The 20487-nt window shown below is 35.7% G+C and overlaps 1 protein-coding gene across 3 annotated transcripts in view; it reads right to left on the minus strand.

Annotated features, from left to right (window-relative positions):
- Positions 1 to 948, minus strand: part of KCNT2 (potassium sodium-activated channel subfamily T member 2) — a 344368-nt gene extending 343420 nt beyond the window's left edge. For all 3 annotated transcript variants that reach the window (XM_008710517.1, XM_008710516.1, XM_008710515.1), the window contains exon 1: positions 854 to 948. In XM_008710517.1, the coding sequence (XP_008708739.1) occupies positions 854 to 948 (95 nt within the window). The remainder of the gene's footprint in view (positions 1 to 853) is intronic.
- Positions 949 to 20487: the final 19539 nt, after the last annotated feature.

A 20487-nucleotide genomic window follows, 5' to 3' on the forward strand; every position in this document is an offset into this window, starting at 1 on the left:
ACATGAAATTATTATTCCAGAAAATACTAAATTCAATGAAACATGAAACGTGCCTTTTAAATAATGAATCAGATAGCCAGATGAATTTCAGAAGTTCGACTAGGCAAAGCAGTGATGCTATAGATAAAACACATGAGCAATATTTTGCTAGTAATAAACATTCTAGTTTTGGAAACTTAGTTTTAATCTTGTAACATACATACTAGTTTGGTTAAAAATATATTAACTACAAAAAGGTTGGCTCATGCTATACAAACACCATTACTAATCACAGTCACAGTTACCTGTTCAACGTGAGCATTTTCAATTGACAACGTCATTTTCCCTAACTACCTGTTACATATTGAAACCAATTGCCTATCTATAACTCCAAATGTTTAAAGAGCATAAAATTCCCAGTAGCAGGTGAACACCTTAACAAGACAACACTGACAAGGAATAAGTAAATAGGTGCAAGAGATTTTAAGTTTCTTATGTGCTTTTCAATCAACTTGGATACATTTTCAAATTTAAGGGAAAAAATAAAAATTATGAGGCACTGACACTGCGTGCCATTTGGATGTATTGTACCTCTCCTAGCAGCCTTATACACACCCTAGGAAAGCGCAGATAGACAAAAGAGTAAGCACCCAATAAATGCAATAAATGCCTTGCAAGAATAAGAAAGTGAAAAGGAAGAGCTCCTTATCTATGGCAACTGATCTATACAGTCAAAATGGAGAGACAAATCAGAGTCCCTCTCACTCCCTCCCCCAGTCTCCCTTTTCCTTCTCCCCTTTCCCCCCTTCAGCCTCCCCACCTCTGTCTCCTTTTCAGCCATACAGCCAGAGCAAGACTGCACCGCACCACTCACCTGTCGTCGTTTTGCCATCCTTGGTCCCCTAGCAGCAAATCCCGAAACCTGTACCTGGGAGGCAAAGGGGGCACTTCGCTCTCCAAATCAACCATCCTTCCTCAAAGAGTGGGAAACATAAAACGACGAATGGAGAAGAGGAGGAAGAGAGAAAGAAAATTCTGCGGAGTGGAGGGAGAAGACTAACAAGATCCGGGGGGCCACAGAGGGACAGGGAAGGGGAAGGGGCCTGGGAGGGGGAGGGGTCGGCTCCGTGCCGGAAGCTGAGGCTGAAAGGGGGCTGGCTCCTCTCTCCCGAGGGTGTGATGGGGATGATGCAAACCGAGCCCAGGAGCAAAAGTCTGGCTCTGACAAGAATCTAAGCTGCCAAGGAACCGCCCCCAGGCTCGGCACCGCCTCTGGTCCCCAGGACTCGGGGGAGGCGGGAATGCAAAAGTTACTTCGCGGAAAAAAAAAAAAAAAAGCCGAACACGCGCGGTGCCTAGAAAGAGGGGAGGGGGCGTGCGCGCCGCGCGCTGGGAGGCACTTTCCTAAAAGGCAGGTCGAGGAGCCTCCTCCTTAGGGCAATCCCGGCAGCGGGTCCCCGCGCGGGCATGCACGCGGCACAGCCCCGAGCGGGCGCGAGGGGGACCGTGGGTTTGGTCCCAGCTGCGGCCAAGCCGACTCACCCCGCCGGAGCCCTCGCGGCTGCCGCCGGGGGCCGAGCCAATGAGACTCCCCCTCATTAGCATAATACCATGACGGCATGGAGGTGCCTTGGGGACAACCAATGGGGGCGAGCGTAATTAGCGGATTCCCGGGCTCCAGACCCTTCTCCCAAAGGCGGGGACCACGGGGTGTCGGGAGTGTTCCCAGGTGCCCCACGCGCCTTCGCTGTGCTCGCCTTCAGCTCGGGTAAGCCGGGTGGAAAGTGCACGTTCGTGGAGAGGGAATCCCCGCTCCCAGCCCCAGGAAAGCCCCCCCCCCTTTTTTTTTCTTTTTTTCTCAGAGTCTGAAGAAAGGAGGTGTTTCCCGGATTCTGGATAAGAATGAAGGGGGCACTTTAGGCCGCTGAAAAGAAACATTTAGACGATGGCTGGGAGGCTGGGAAAGCACATCGAAACGCTTGGAGGATTATGTGCTCCAGTGTCAATTAAATTACGGTTGCTGTTACTAGTAGCGCTGTGGGCTTCCAGGTTGGACGGCCTTAGCCTTTGGAATGCCCCGCTTAGTGGCCCACCCAGTCAGAGGAAGAAGTGAATTCAAGAGTCCAGAGTTGGTTTTTCAGGATCAGCCGCTGCTTATAAGAACCTTGCGGCATAAGCCCTAGTTCTGTTTGCGCGGATTGTCTTCCGCCGACCACTGAATTCATCAGGGTATACGCAGACACTCAGTACTTACCCACCTGAGAGGCACTGGGCCTGAAGACACAGAGACTTTACTACCCATCCCCCATGCTCTCAGGAATCTCATACTTTGCTTGGAGGAACAAGCTTAGAACCAAGTGATACCTAATATGAGGTACAGTAATCAAACATCAGGTAAAAAGATTTGGAAGTCCCAGTGAGATAACACACTTAATTCATGGAGGGGTCAAGGAAGACGTTGAAAGTGAACCAAACCTTCTATGTTCGTGTGCAACCTATATAAGGTAAGGGAGGAAAGCAGTGAAGCTTTTGCCCCTAGTAAGAGTAGGGGCAAAGTGATTTGGAAAAAATGGTTCATTCAGGAGACAGGGATTAATTTGGTATGGTTAATTCTCAGTGAGGTCACTTAGTGGAGGGTTTAGACACCAAGTTGGAAATGCAAGAAGAAATCAGCAAAAAGATAATACCAGATAAAATAGGATGAGTGCCTAAACTTGAAGAATCAGCGTAGAAATAAAGTAGTCATACCCTATGTCTCTATCTTCCAAATCCTACCCATCTCAAATGACATATCCTTCATTAGATTTCCTGATTCTTCCAGCTAATGATGATGCCTTTCTTCCTTTGAACACTTCATACCCCTGTGAGTATTTTGCTTTTAGTACTTATTATGTTCTGGTCTCCTCCCCTCCCTGCGGCTTATCTTTCTAGCGCAGTACCTTCAAAATAGCAAAATCTCAGCAAATCTGTGTTGAGATGCATTAAAAGCTTTAAACCTAGAAAATTAGTATTTTTTTTCACATTTACCGTAGCTCCAGAATTATGTATTTGTTTATGTTTCTTTCGCATGAACTTTGGCATTCACTTTGCCAAATGAGAAAGTTATATCACTACATGGTTAGTTTGGGGGTGGGGGGAGAAAATAACTGGTTTATATTTTGGAGCTTATCATCTGCCATTAGAATAACTCTATGAAGTCTATTTTTTTAATATTCCAGGTTAATATTTTTATTTTAATAGTCTGCCTTTAGACATTTGGCATAAAACTAAAATATTTAATACCAGTAACAGACAAAAAAAAAAAAGGCACTAAAAGAAAAAATTAGCTATTGGGCGTTAGACTCCTGAGAAGCTGGAGGTTAGAGAGTAAAGCAATAACATTTTACTTTAAAAAAAAAAAAACTGTGCACCCTTATTTTATGGTCACAGACTTAATTATTTGGCTTCCAAGTGCCCAGATAACATTTTAGGATGAAGCAAATGCATAAGAAAGAAAGAAAGAAAGAAAGAAAGAAAGAAAGAAAGAAAGAAAGAAAGAAAGAGAGAAAGGAACCTGCTCAGCTAATAGTGCAATAGCCGAGCTGTTAAGCATACAAATGGTACAAATTCTCCTGATGTGCCAAGGCAAACCAGTTGGAGACCACTGCAGTAATGATACACTGATGTTCTGTGTCCTTTCACATTGTCAAAGTGAAGAATCTTACACTTCTAAATTTAAGAAAATTCTAAAAATAATGCAATATAAAAAATACTATCCTGACATTCTTAACGCAATATTTGGGCACTGAAACTTAAATTTATAACTGAAAGATCCTTTTGCTCCCCTTTATATTTTCATTTTTCTTTAAGCAGACTTTTAATTTTTCTGTCTTTAATTTTGACTTTTAGTTCTCCCACCTCTTTCTACACTTTTATTCTGTTTTTTTTTTCATGTCATCTCATGTCATTTTCTGCTGTTAAAATGTATTTTCCTCTCTCACTCTTTTTATCTTGGTTTCCTTTTTCAACTGTGCTCTTTTAATATCCCATTTCATAGACTCTTTTTCTCTCTGTGTGTATGAAAGCTTTCATTCTACCGTAACATGACATTTGATTTTTAGAAACAATTTTAAACGTGGTTCTGTACATCACAGTTTTGCACCTTACTCAATGGTTTTCTTAAGCCCCTTAGTTAACATCTAGTGTAGATCAGAGCAATAGACTAGTCTGGTCCCACACTAACAAAAGAGTACTCACCAAAAATCTGATTTATTGTGCTAAAGGAATAGAAAGTATCAAGAATGAGGATTAGGAAGAAGAATGAGTCTCTAGATTTAATTTTTTTTCTAAAGAATACTTTTGAGAATATCTTCTAGTTTCTTCCCTTTTTTTCAATAGGAAAAAATTCTTTTCTTAAATTTTTGATTTCTGTACTTTGATGATTATGTTAATATTTAAATATAAAAAGAAAAGGTTCATTCCCATGAGTGAAGAATGATTTTATTAATAAAAATAATTTATTAATAATTATCTTGTGAATAATGAACAGGGTTGGAATCATAGAATACGATGAAGTTGTTTGTTTATTTTTTTTACCTAAAATTAAAATGTATGGGCATATAACGTATATCATTTTTTGACAAAATTCTCAGTGATTATGTCTACTCACCCTGTAAGAGCTATTTGAAAATGAATTTTAAAAAGAAAAAAGCAGCTTTCTATCGTTAGGCTACCCAATTCATAGATGCCTCATCTATGGAGGCAGAAAAAGTCAGCATATTCCACACCTATTCTGATAGCATCATTTAGCTACATAACATCTCAGTGTAAAGAAGACATGTTTCAATTATTTTTTAACAAATATTTATTAAGTAGTTACTATGATTTGAACTTGTCATGGTCTAAAGGGTGAGAGGAGGAAGAGTAGATGGGGACAGACCATCCAATAGCCACACTAGAATGTGATAGGTCACACTAGCAATTAGCACTCCCTGCTCTGTTGCTAAGGAGCACATAGAACCATCTGATTCTGGTTTTGGAAAATCAAGGAAGACTCTCTGGAGGAGCTGACATCTATACTGAAGGATGAAAAAAATGAGTGAGTAAGTGAGTAAGGTGGAGACAGAAGCAGCAGCAAATATACAGGTACAAATAATTAACATAAGAAAGCAATGGCAGGGGCGGGGCGCCTGGCTATCTCTGTCAGAAGAGCATGTGATTCTTGATCTCCCGGGGTCATGAGTTCAAGCCTCAGGTTGGGTGTAGAGATTACTTAAAAATAAACAAACAAACAAACAAACTTAAAAAGGAAAGAAAGAAGAAAGAAAGAAAGAAAGAAAGAAAGAAAGAAAGAAAGAAACAGCAGATTCTAGCAAGTGCAAAAGTATCATGTAGTTCAACTCAAGGTGGGTGCCCACACGAGGAGGGAACAGAATTGGAGGGAGAAAAATTAGCAGGAAGACTAGAGCTATTAACTAAGAACCACATCTGGAGGGGCCTTTCATACCATGCCAACAAAGTTTGGTTTTTAACTGAACACAATGATGAATCTTTTGAGTATTTTAAGTAGGTAAGTGACAAGGATCACGTGGTAGCTGTGTATATAATTGATTGGTGAGGAGGACAAGAATGGAAGAAGGGAGACCATTTATGAGCTATACAGTATTTCAGATGAGCTTTGCCAGTTGTCTAAAATGAGGCGGTGGTTACAGTGCAGATGGAAAGTATAGGACAGATCTACAGGAAATTAAGAACACAGTACTGACAGGACTTGATAATTGAGAGACTGTGAAAGTTAATGGAGAGCAAAGAATCAATGATACTCTCCAGGCTCCGAGGATGAGTACATAGATGACAAGTAGTACTGCTGGGCAAGATGGAAATACAGAAATAGGCTTGAGTGAGCAAATCATTACACATAGAGCCATCAGCAAAAGGTCAAATGGAGAAGTCAAGAAAGTTTGGATATGTGAGTCTTAATACCAGGAGCAAATTTTTGTCCAGAGATACCAAATTAGGGACCATCAATATAGAGGAGGCTGTCGCAACAGAGGAAAGATAAACACACCTGACCCTTAGTACTGTGAGCAGAGTCGTGCGGAGATGGAGCCCACAAAGGCGCCCAGGAAGAAGGCATGGATTAGTGAGGTGGACACAAAGCCAGAGGGAATTCAGTTTCTACCACCAGAATATAGAAACATTTGTTTCTCTATTTTCTTGATTAGTTTTATTCTGTGACCCTTGATTCAAGCTCAAATAGATTCTGTCTGCAGGAAGAAAAATGTAACAAAGCCTGTCCTATATTCTAAGCATGTCCAGCTACATGAGCAGAATCATTTTTATTTCAGTAACATTAAAGAAGAAGCAGTAGAGAGAAAATGAAAAGGCAGAATACCATACTCGATTCACAAATTCCACCTGAAAAAAAGCACAGGTAAGTAGTATAGGGGAATGCCATTTGGAGACTTCATAAGAAGCTATGCCAATACTTAACATTATTTACCCAACACTTCTTGTGTTTTTTGTCATTCTAAAAGTAAAATTTGGCTGAGAGGTAAAATGTGTATGCAAAACTTACAATGGAAACCTGTCAGGAGACAGTGACATTCTATTATATTAATAGTAATATCTTCTGTGATCTTCCTTCTGGCTTTCTTCCCTCTTCTCATAGCTCCATCTAAATGCACATCTTACTCAGCATCATTCTTAACAATAATACATATTTCCATTTATCTGCTTCTAAACCCTCTTTACTTGACCGAATTTTTTTGGAGGGAGAATATAGAGGCAGAGGGAGAACTATAACTTTGAAGCATGCTCTTCTACAGTAATCCAGGAATAACACCCACATTATTCCTCTACATACGAAATATATATATATTTAGTGAGGAAAAACCTCCAGCAGGTTGGGAAAACTCCAGTTTTTATCTTGGATCCTTTTGTTGGTAGGGTCCCAAATCCTGCTTATTGATTGAGGAGGCACCTCGTTCATGATCATCTCTCAGCCCTGACCCTCGTCATCTCCTAGCCTGCTAAAGCAAGGAAGGACAACTACCACTTTGCCTTTTTCACAGTAGTTGTCAGTCAGTGGATGACTATCTAGTAAGGGAATGAGAAGCTACATGTATGAATGGATGAGGTCATACCTTTGTCAAGCATCAGAGCTTGAAATATTTGCAAATGAATAGCTACTACTATGTGTCATATATTGGGTCAGGACCTTTGCAACAATTCTGAAAATTAAATGGAATTGTCCAAATTTAAAAGAATGGAAAACAGGCTGAGATGTTTTCACCCAGCTACAAGGTGCCAGACTAAGATTCAAACGGTTGATTTTGTGACTTTCAAGTGCATACTCTTCCCAATATAGCTGAGAGAGAAGGTTTATGGTCAATACCAGTAGATACTTATGTTTACCAATTGGTAATCTAAATTATGAAATAGAATTATAAAATTGCCCTATTAATTCCTTACTGATCCACTTTGCTCCAGCCTCAGTTACCTTCTTTTCTATCTGAGGGACTTCCTATCACTTGTTTGTGCTGATCTTCTTCCCCTCTTCCCACAACTGCCTCATAATTTCTTTATCACTTCATCATAGAAAACTTCCCTACTCACCCAAACAAAGATGCCACCTAGTCACTTTCTGTTATATCAAACTACTCTATCACCAATTTCAAATATTTCTTTAAAACATTAACAGTATCTAACTTTATTGTGTTTATTTCTTTGCTTTATTTTTTCCTTGCTCCTCCATTCCCAACACTATGTAAGCTCCATAAGGGTAAGGACCTTGTTGGTCTTGCCAGCATGAGTAGTGCTTAGTGTAATAGTATGGACGTGAAAACAAAGTTTGCTGAGTGATAAAAATCAAGAAAGGAAAGTAAGGAAGGATAAAAAAAGGGGGGGACTATATTTGTTCAAGTAATTGCCTAGATTTTTTCCATTCCAATCTGGGAAAATTGCATTATGCATTTAGACATTGTTTTTAAATGATTGTATATGTATGCATGTGCACGTGTCATACAAAACTAAGTAAGGCATGAAGATTTAAAAAGCATTTGTCGGAGTCTTATATTGAGATGTAATAGATTCTTTCTCATGCAGGTTTGATTTGAGAAATACAGTAATGCTTTCATGAAGAAAAAAGCATATAAGGTATGGTCATAGTAACTGAAATGTTTTTTCTTGCATTGAAATATTGTCATTAGACTTTATTGATTCTTCTGATTTAGAAATTTAATTTGTAAGAAGGAAAACTTGAGGTGATTTCTGTATTATTTCTATAATATATCAACAACTTATAAAATTACTATCTGTTCATTCCTAAATACTATCAGTATTTAAAATGACCCCAGAGTCTTCTGTTTAAAATGTATAATAATTTGACAGCATTTTATATTAATAGACTAGGTCGATATTCTTCTCATTTTGAAGATGATTAAACAGAGGCAAAAAAAAAAAAGAAGAAGCAGAAGCTAAAATAAGTCACTCAGGAGCCGTTTCAGTATAAGTGATACAGAAGTCCAGTTTTCCTGATTATCATGCAATGTCCCTAAGCCACAAGCTAACAGTAGTTTTCATTGCAAATAACGTGATGGTGTAAACACTGTACATAACAACAAGTCAGAAAAGATTAGAAAACTTGCACGGTTTTTTAATTCACAACGGCATTAGATACACTGAGGTTACTGGTATATACGAATACATAAGATCCTTGACATTCACATATTTTATTTACCTTCATATGTTGTAAATGTTAATTCTATTACCTTTATATACCAAATTTGGATTTTTATATATTTTCATATAGCTCCACTTCAAAATATTAAATGGTGGCTCTGTGTTCATTACCATCTTGATTTGTACAGTTTTTATAAAAAAATATGAGCATTTACTATACATTTTTCTATTAAGCAAAAATAAGAATGAAATTTTTAAAAGTGCAAATACTGATACTAATGACAAGATGTTGGATATTCATACTTAGAGATTGAAAAAAGAGTGGAAATCGAGAGGCGTGGCCATAAGCAGCAGCTGTTTAGCTCACTTGAGCTTTCTATTTTAAGTCTTCAGGAAAAGAACAAAATTATAGAATATGAGATATATCATTGAAGCTAAAGATATATCATGGAAGAGGTTGAAATGTAAATGTTGATACATTATTCATGATTTCACCTTTTTTTTTTTTTAGCTCTCTGAGATTGGACTACTTCATTTGACATGTCGCATATATCATTGGAAAGTAGTGAGCTAATATGTATCTCATTTTCAGTGAAAATGCTACCTTTTCACCCTTAGATCACTCTAACCTGAAGGGTACAAGAGTTGTATCCTACCCTTTACCCACACACACACACACACACACACATACACACACACAAATTCGTAGCAAATCCTTTGCTGCAATTAGGCTCTGAATTCCAGCTGTGGGTAGAGCTTGACCCATAACCTAGCCTTACACTTTGCCTCCCCTTATACCTGGCCCCACTGCTTCCCAATCCATCCATCCATCCATCCAACTACCTGGAAAGCAGTATTCTTTGTGATCAAATATACAAGTTCTGAGTCTAGACTGCTTGGATTTAGATCCTGACACTGGCATTTATTTGGTACTTGACCTTGAGCAATTTATTCACTGTGCTTCAGTTTCCCCTTCTACATAATGGAATAATTAGAGTGCTTATTTTTGGAAGATCAAGTCCATTAATACATCTAAATATTTTAGAATGGTGTTCACCACATAATTTGTCATTTTTATTACATGTGTTTTTCAAAATGTAGGCATCCACACATTTAGAAGTCTTTTTCTTAATATAAATTCATCTTTGCTGTTTAGCAACTAATGAATTTAATTATGCTTTTCAAATTTCACACAACTGGTTGAACAGCTTTGATTACCTTTTAAGAGATAAAGTATGTATCCTCAGAACAATTGAAACAACATAAATGTACTAAAGTTACGAAGAAAAAAATCTGACTGTTCAGTGATTCTTCTGAACTCCCATGGAAATAATAAATGTGGATAATCAGAAAAGTACCTTAAATATTCTCTAGTTAGAAGCCAGATCATGTAGGCATTTAAAATTAAAACAAGCATCTTGAATTATATTCACATGCAAAGCAGAAAAAAATATGCACCATATTGAGTTCAGATGCAACAAGCTGAACATGTGCTACAGAGCTAAATGAGTAATGCAATTTTTACACTGGGTCCACGCAAACTTTACAGTTGCAGAAAATAAGGATATGGCAAAAAGCAATCTGGAAATGTCATCGCCAAATCAATAATGAAGAGGAAAGTTCATCACCTCCTACTCAAATATCAATACAAATTATATTTAAATACTGGTAAGTATGCAGAAATGCAATATATATTTAAGACCATTAGGACTAACATTTTTAACAAGGCATTTACTCAGATTTAGGAAACATAAATAAGAAACAACTCTAATTTGTCCTCTGGTCTTTTTGCCTACAAGCCTATGAGCTTCACTTGGACTTTAGCCCTGGGAAAGTCACCAAGTTGCACACTGTGGTACAGAAAAGCTGAATGCATCAGATGTTAATAACCAGACAGCCAAAAGTGAGTTTTTCAACTAATTTCCTACATCATTAATAGATTATTTGCCTAGGAGTTAACTACTAAATTGTGTAAGGCCATGATTTCTCTATGACTTCTCTGTTTTACCCAAGCAACACTTCAAAAATAATTTATCCATAGTTTAATATACTAGAACATGGGTCAAATGGGATCAAGATCGTGAAAATAATAAATTCAAAAAGCTTTGTTTTTTATTTTTCCCACCAATTGTTCCTTCTTTCCTATTATTCTTCAATGTTTAAAACTCTTGCTGAGGATCAGCTCCCAGATAAAACCTATCACAGGACTGATGCCAAGTTTCTAGGTGAAGCTCAGTCAGAGCAAACTAGAAGGTAGGTCATTTATTTATGCTGGAGTCATGTGAGAGCTAATAAGTAGGAATGAACCAAGTAGGAGAGAAAATACAAATGCCCTAATCCTCACTAAATAGTAATAAAGAGATCCATGTTAGAGATACTACAAAAGCTGGATTGGACCCTGAAGGAAAAACCAAGCCAACAAGTCAAGTCAAAAGTGAAATGTGGATACCCTATACAGGGGGAAGATTCTAGAAACAGCAAAAAGCATTATAGGAAGAACATTAAAGTGAATATGTTATGTCCAGATTAGTAGATTTTTAATTCTCAGAAAAGGAGATTTTGACACTATTAATGAAGCTTAAAGCCCAAAATGTCCTGCTATATTACCATGTTTTTGATTATTAATAACAGAATAACTGATCTACAATGCCTTTTAAAAACTAAAAAAATCTATTATCTCACATAATGAGAAAATCAGAGGAAGAGCCACTTTAGCCAAGACTGGATATAGTGATCTAATGATGTCACAAAAGACTCAGTTCCTCTACATTTAATTGCCCTGCCTTCTGTGTTTCTCCCTGTGATTTAAGATGATTGCAGAAGCTCTGGGGCCTACTTCATTCACTTCCACCAGAAATGAGAGCATCTTTAAACCTAGGATTCCCTACAAAACTTGGAGCTACCAGGGTAAATATACCCTGAGTCATTGGTTTTTCAATCTGCAACTAAAGAATAATGATCACTGAAATAGACCTGTCTTATGGTTTCTTCTTTCCCTCCCAAAACAAAACAGAATAGACTTCAGTGACTCTGCACATACTTTGATCATGGTGGGATTCTACCACCTATTCTCACCTGCCTGCATGGACATGATCCAAGTTGGGTCAAGCAGTATGGACAATAGGAAAGAGGAATCTTTCATGTATGGATATTGGGAGCAAGAAATTCTCTTTCTGCTGGGGTTTCTAACTAGGAACAATGTGTGTTCTTCATATGAATGACTTGAAAATAACCAGCATTTTGCAACAACACGAGACAAAGGAAGCACCACTCCTAGAATACCCAGTCATAGGAATCAATAAATTCTCTTTTTACTTAAGATAGTTTCAACTGAATTTCTATCACTTGTACCTGAAAAAATTCCTAACTAATAAATAATTTATATCACATATGGCAACCTCCTCAATGGTCTTATGAATAATTACTAGTTGTTTTTGGCTCAATACCAGAATGATTTCCCAATAAAATGAAGTGATATAACAACTTTACATTTTGTTTTTCAGCAAATTCCACTGCTGTTTGGATGTTAATTTTCGAATTCTTGGCATGCACCAATATTCCATGTTAAGGTCCCAAATTTTGCATTCTGCAGTAATTACACACTCACCACAAAGCATCAGACCACCTGATCCCATAGAAAAATGTAAAACATTACATAATAATAACAAGCTTTGAAAGATAAGCAATTAAAAATACTTTTATTGACCGGTTTTATCCAACTTCAGTAAACTAAACATTCTTCCCTTCTGTAATTTTACCAATTTTCTTCTGAATTGCAACTGAAACAACAACCAAATATAAAAAATGGGGCTGCTGTATCTTCAATGGGACTTGGAGACAGTCACAGCCCAAATCACAATCTCCAAATAGAAACAAACAAACAAAAAAAAATTATTGGGACCAAAATGGCAGAAGGTGTCACGAGCAAGTACAAAGTTCTAGAGATACTTTAAAAGTACAGAGTTCCCTCAGATTAGATGATACACCTCTGAAAGGATCCAGGAAACCTTATTTGGAAGGTGTGAGTGGAATACAGGTGCTCTAAAGCAAGGCTGATGAGTGAAGAGAGGCTGAATAAGCTACATAGATATGTCATCTTTTCAGAAAGCGGGCCGAAGAGAGTCATCTTCATGATAGCTAATCAAAGCAGGCAAAAATAAATAGCTGCTGAATACACCATAGACACCTGGAGCACAGGGCTGTCCTGTGAAAACTGAAGGGCTTCTGCTCAAGACATGGGAAAGGTAAATAATGAGAGAAGACTTCCCTTGAGGAGATGACGAAACAGAGGTGGCAAAAGTGTGTCCTAAACTTCTGGCACTTCAGCTTTCACCTCTCACCCATAATTAATTTCATCAAATAGCTGAACCAGGTATACATGCCCTATTTAAAATTAGTAAAAATCAGAAAGAAATGACATACACATAGATAAAAAATTAAATGAGTAGGAAAAAAGCAATGCAAGAAGAGAAAAGCTTATAAAGCAAATACCACTAGAAGAAAGTTACCATGAATCAGAAGATAGTTTCTAATTAATCAAGTCTTCTTGAGTTCAAATGAATTAAAGAAAACATAAAGAAAAAATTAGTAAGACTTGAAATGTGAAATAAGATCACAGACTCAGAAAAACAAGTGAAATAAAACAGTTATAGAAATCAAATCAACATTAGAAGCAGTGTATACATATATACTTACACATTTGTATTCTATATTTTGGGACAGAAGAACAAACTTAAGAGAATCAAATACAAGTTGAATAAAGAAAGACTAAGTAAAACAGAGATCAAATCATAGATATTGAAAAGAAAGGAAATAACAATATATGCACAATTGTTGCTACTAAATATGAGAACAGAGCATATATTCAGTAATACCAATTATAAGAACAGAATACAGTAATACATGAACAAAGAACACATATTTAAAAATCCAAAGCTTTTTCCATAAGCATACTTTCCTTAAAAGAAGAAAATGGTTTATTTATAGATTAAAAGGGCATATTTGTATTCTGGGAAAAGTTGGTCAAGAACAATAAAACTAAGAAAAATACTGGAAAAAGCTGAATCAATAGACAAGTTATTAACATTGATAAAAGAATTCATCAACATCACTTGTAAAATAAACTTACAAAATCTTTTCTAAATGAAGGACACCCAGTTAAAATTAACAGACCAATCACATTGGGAAAAAGCTGACATTACAATATCTAAAACCATGAGGATTAACTTAGAATATATAAATAATGTATAAGAAATGTCTTCATATCAACAACAAAATGTATGACTTCTCAAGAAAACAAAAACGGCCAATAAGTATATGAAGTATAAGAAGAAATGCACATTAAAACAATAGTGAGAGAAGGATGTAGGCAACTTCATGTACTGTGTGGGAATATAGACTGATGTAGCTGTTCTAGACAGCATCTTTTAGTATGAATTATATTTGGCATACATACGCTTTTTGGGCCAGCAGCATAGCTCCAGAAGTTTTCACAATAACTCGTAAGAAGACAGTACAAACAAGTATAGTATGTCCACAATGGGGCAGCAAGAAGCTGGAGCAATATGGGTGGTGACCGTCACTGAGGGAACAGACATGTTACCTGTGATAGGTGCACATTATGGAAAACTGTGCAGCAATACATATACAAACTTAGACCCTGCAATATAATGCTGAGTAAAAAGAACTAAGAACTAGTGTGAGATTTACAGGGAAAAAAACGTATACAAAAAATGTGAAATAAATATTTTGAAAGAAAATGCCCAAATAAATGTTTACCCATCAAATATTTAACATATTTGGCAATTGGGAAGAGGGAAGGAGAAATAGGAGGAAGGTAAGTAAAGAAATTGAAATAAGGAAGGCGACTTTGAGCTAGTGAGTACGATTATCTCCACTGCTTGTGAAGCTATATTACTACAAAATATACATTAAAAATAATGATTAATTAACAAAGAAGAAAAAAGCTTTTGAAAATATTGAATTTCAAAGGCAGATGAAGAATTCTACAAAGATATTGTTCTGTTAAGCAGGGATAATTTCGTTCAGTAGTAGTTCTTCATATATATGTTGTAAGTAACAATGTGTGTCAAATGTTGAATAAAAAATTAGAGGAGAATGGAAAAAATCAATATATCTTTGTGTATGAATATAGGAAAAAAGCTGTTGAATAGTATAAAGCTGTTAAATGATTTCTCTCAAACTCCATTGCATTATCAGTACAAACCCACTAAAAATTACTAAAATGAAGACATCAGAAAACATTGAGTACTGAGAAGGATGTGGAGAATCCAGAACTCTCATTTATTGCTGATAGGAGTGGACATTGGTATCACTTCTTTAGATAACTCTTTAAAAGAATCTACTAAATCTAAACACATGCAAACCCTACAATTTAACAATTCCATTCCTAGCTCTATACTCAAAATATTTATATACATGTGCACCAGAAGACGTGATGTATAATAATGCCCGTAGCAACACTATTTGTAATGGTCCAAAGAAAAAAAAACCCAAATACCAATTAATGGTTGAGTGGATAAATAAACTGTGGTTTAGTCACCCAGTAAAATAGGAGACAGTAGTGAAAAAGAGCAAAGTACAACTAGCCACAACAATGAGGATGAATCTCACAAATTTAAATTTCAGCGAAAGAGGCCACAAAAGAATAGTGTATGATACCATTTATATACTCTACAAGAACACGCTGATAGTAGAAGTCAGGAGAGTGATGAGGGACTTCAGGGATGCTGGTAGTTTTTTGTTTAAAGGTTTCGTGGGTCCTCTGTGATTATGATTCATGTTCGTTTGGATGTAATACTTCAATTAAAAGTTTTTTAAAGACACCTTGCTAAATAGGCTTACCACCACCAACCTAAGGCTAAAAAAAAAAAAAAGTATTGTTAAAATATGAGAATGAGTCAAAATTTAACCATCGTTTTCACAGAAGTACAATTATGGATACATTCAGGCATGGAAAATTCGTCTACTTTCAAATTGCTCACAAAATTCATTCAAATGTGATTGTTGAAAATATACATGCCTCTTTTTGCTTGTTATTACACTGTCTGTGAACAACTGCTTTTATTGATAAAAACTATATAAACTTTATGTTACCTTCCATCTTTCTTTGTGTATGTGAAATTTTATTTACCAAAGAACTTCTGTGTTTTGTTTTTTTAAAAAATAGGCAATACTTTTTACCTGTGAGAAGTCGGGAAAATGGTCACTTCCTGGGGAAGGAAAAGCTGGCATGGAGCATGAGGGGACCACCAGAAAGCTGGTATTGTGCTGTTTTTTATCCATATATTGTTCACATTGGGGTATCCACATTTATAAAATTAATTCGCTTTGGACATATATTCACATTTTTTCCATCTGTGTTAAAATTCAATAAATATTTAGATTTTTAAAAAAAGAATAGAAAAACAAGCCCGGAAGATGAGATTGATGGAAGATGTAAAGCTATTGGATTTTCCATATCTCTGAGCAATATGACTTATTAAAACAGCAGATTTTTTTAACTTCAAAAGGTAATAAAATTAGATATAAATTTGTTTAAAAAGTTAAACGCATCTTGGGGCACCTGGGTGGTTCAGTCAGCTAAACGTCTGCCTTTGGCTCAGGTCATGATCCCTGGGTCCTGGGATCCAGCCCAGCATCAGGCTCCTAGGGAGCCTGCTTCCCCTCTCCCTCTGCCTGCACCTCCGCCTGCTTGTGTTCTCTCTCTCACTATCTCTCTCTCAAATAAATAAATAAAATCTTTAAAAAAAAATTAAAAGCATCTTATGGGCATCCAGGGGGGAAATCATGTAAAAAAAGAAAAATATGAATGACATTAGGCATTTGCACAGAATCCTATGTTAAAAATGAGTGAAATATTTATGAAGTACGTATGAAAAAGAAGCGTGACTCAAGACTTTTTATATTCAGTTAAGTTGACATTTTAGTATAAAAGAAATAAATTCATGAATATGCAAGAAACCACAGAATAGAGTCCAAAAGCCTGTCTTAAAATTTTGATTATGAAATGCAAAGGAAAAAAAAGATGAATCAAAATTAAGATCTCAGTAACTGAGAAGCCACAGTTGGAAAGCAGTGTTGGTAAAAAAAGAAATCCACTTAGATATAAAATGAAGATTTGAAGAAAATGGAAAAATTAGTTATGAAATTCCACATAAATCTTAGAACCATAGAATAAGTGTTAAACCTAACAAAATCAGGAAGTAATAAAAGGAGGATGTGGGAAGCACACTTCAGTTTTTTGTATGAAATACATGCATGGAACCTGCTTTGGACAATGAAATGAGAATTGAAGTGATTTGTGTGATCTATAGGCAGAAGCTTTCAGAAATTATATACAATTAGCTAGATAGCTTTCCCTCTGTCCTGGTGACTAGCAGCATTCCAGATGGCCTAGATCTTGAGGTAAGAACAGACAAACTATAGTCAGTCCATGGGTTGCCCATTAAAAACAAACAGCATGAGTGAGAAATAGTATAGACAAATATAATACAGTTATATAAACATATTATAAAACAAAATTTAATTCTTTTGTATTTTTGTACATTTTAAATACAAATATGATATTTTGTATGCCTGTATTTTGCATATCTGTATTTTTATATATATAAACAATTAGAAACACCATTGTAAGCCATTAAAATTCAAGGTTTATTTTTTACCACCACTTTATCTAACTACTGGGGCACTTGAAACTATCTGAAACTTTCCATGGCATAGTATTGACTTCTGGAACTTGGCAGAATTAAATGAAAATATTCTCTCTCTTACAAAAAAACAAAAACAAAAACCAAAAAAAAACCAAATAGACCATCAGTATTCTTACATATCAAGAAAACATCAGTTGAGGAATGCCTGGGTGGCTCAGTTGGTTAAGCCTCTGCCTTCAGCTCAGGTCATAATCCCAGGATCCTGGGATCAAGTCCCACGTTGGGCTCCTTGCTTAGTGGGGAGCCTGCTTCTCCCTCTGCCTGCTGCTCCCTCTGCTTGTGCTTTCTCCCTCTCTTTCTGACAAATAAATAAATAAATAAATAAATAAATAAATAAATAAAATCTTTTAAAAAAAAAGAAAATATCAGTTGACAATCAAAGATCATCAAACACACACAGAATCTTGCTTTCAGAATAAGAGTGAGCAAAAACGAAAACCAAAAAATTGATAATTATATAGACTTTAGATATTGAAATTATCAGTTACAAAATATAAAATAAATATGTAAGTCTGAATAACCTATAATGCAGCACATATACAAGAGAAATAGAGTATATATGGAGAAGGCATCATATATCTCTACCTGAGTCCCAGAAAGAGAACATATAAAAAGAAAAAGGACATTTGAAAAGATCAAGACTGAGAACTTTTCAGAACAAATAGAAAACAGATAGGAAGCAGGGAATGCAGAAGAGATGTAAATAAGTAAATAAAAATCCACACGTAGACATATATTAATAAAACATAAGAACACCAAAGACAAAAAGAAAATCTTAAGGCAGACAGAGATAAAGGACAAATCACCAATAAAACTACTAGACTGTAAGAAGCCTTTTAAGCAAAGATAGAAACTAAGATAAAGGAATACTCTCTTTACATTGCTAAGACAAAATAAAAGTCAACCTCTAATTGAGTACTCAGGAATACTATTTTTGAAGAAAAATTATGAAAAAAACTATTTTCATATAAAAAGCTAAAAGTAGACCAATTCTAATGATAATCTCACCCAGAAACACCCACACAAACATACCCAGAAATAATGTTTAGCCAAATATGTGGGCATCCTGTAACCCAGTCAAGATGACACATAAAATTATCCAAACATGCCTCTATAAAATAATAACAAAGGATTAAGGTGCAATTAAATTGCTAAATCTATAGGTAAATTTAAATAAACATTGCTTAAAAATTAATAATTTTTAATTAGTGGTGTTTAAAAAAAGGACAGAATGAAAATGTTGCCCAGGGGTGCCTGAGTGGCTCAGTTATTAAGCATCTGCCTTCGGCTCAGGGCATGATCCCGGCGTTCTGGGATCAAGCCCCGTGTCAGGCTCCTCCACTGGGAGCCTGCTTCTTCCTCTCCCACTCCCCCTGCTTGTGTTCCTTCTCTCACTGGCTGTCTCTCTCTCTCTGTCAAATAAATAAATAAAATCTTAAGAAAGAAAGAAAGAAAGAAAGAAAGAAAGAAAATGTTGCCCAATAATAGCACATAAATTGGGAAAGGCATAAAGGATTTATTAAGTATTAAAATGTTCCATATTTTGTGAGGATGACTAAAATATCAATTACCTTTATCTTTATAAAACTAAATTTGTATGATAAAATTTAAAAATAACCATTAAGGAATAAAAACAGAAGTAGGAAAATTAATAAGAAAATGAAACTGAAGAAAAAATAAACAACAAGGTCAAGAAAGGAGAAAATAAGAAAGTGTACAAATAGGAAATAATCATGAGATGCTGGGAAAATAATGAAAACAATTGATAATCACAATCATACGAACTGGGCTAAACTTCACAGTGAAAAGACAGAGTTGTTAAATTGAACTGAAACAAAACTCCATTACATTGCAAAACATTAGCAGAGTTAAAAAGCATCAGTGCATAATGGCAAAATATTCATTTAACAATATCTTGTAAGTTTTAAATTGTGTCTACCTAACAACAGAAGAGGGAGGGAGAAAGGAAAGGAAGAGGCAGATAAGAGAGAGAGAAGAAAGTGAAATAACAGATCTGCAAGGCGAGATTGACAAATGTATTGCCATTGTGTTATGTCATCATAGTTCTCAGTAGTTCATGAAATAAACATTTTTAAAATAGCAAGCAATTTGAAGAGTTTGATCAGCACCATTACCAAATTAGAACTAATGTATAGAATATTGTACCATAACAGTTGAAGAATACATATTATTCATGCATGTATAAAATATTTATGAAAAGTGATGATGTGCCATGTCATAAAAGTAATTTTAAAACTTACAAATTGGGATGCCTGGGTGGCACAGTTAGTTAAGCATCTGCTTTCAGCTCAGCTCATGAGCCAAGGGCCCTCCATCAGGCTCCTTGTTCAGCAGGGAGCCTGCTTCTCCCTCTACCTGCCACTCTCCCTGCTTGTGTTCTCTGTCTCTCTCTGACAATTAAATACATAAAATCTTAAGAAAAAAATAATAAAATAAAAAATCAAACTTACAAATACTTGCTATCATAGAGACTTCAATGTCTTATGACAGTGTCTTAAGGAAGATAACAATAACCAAAGATGACTAAAATAAAACTGCATTTGGAAATACAAAAACAAACACAAAACAACCCTTGGATCATAGAATAAATCACCATTGAAAACTAGGCAATACATAGAAATATAGAAAAATGGAAATACTAGATATCATAACTCAGAGTGTTGAGTTGAAGCAAAACAGAGGCAAATGGACAGCCTAAAATTCTTACATTAAAAAAATAGTGTAAAAGTTAATGAGATAAAATTCATTAGATATCTGTCTTATAGAATTAGAAGTAAAAGAATAATAAATCCAACAAAAATAAGGGGAAATAAAAAAGATAACAGAAGATAATGAAGTTGGAAAAACAGAGATGAATAAGGTTAAAAGTCAATTTCTTTGAAATTACTAATAAAATGAATAAACCTCTGATAATATTAATTGGAATTAAAAGAGAACAGCAGAATTAATATTAAGAATCAAGAAGTGCATCTAAATAATGCTATGACTTCTGAATTTGAGACAGAAATAATGTAGTCCATGATGCCATCTCTTTGAATTATAGTCTAAATTGTTCCCAACATTGTAACTTGGGTGGTACCTTGGACTTTGACTT

The sequence above is a fragment of the Ursus maritimus genome, unplaced genomic scaffold (assembly GCF_017311325.1).
Source record: "Ursus maritimus isolate PB19 unplaced genomic scaffold, ASM1731132v1 scaffold_2, whole genome shotgun sequence".
NCBI classification, from domain to species: domain Eukaryota; kingdom Metazoa; phylum Chordata; class Mammalia; order Carnivora; family Ursidae; genus Ursus; species Ursus maritimus.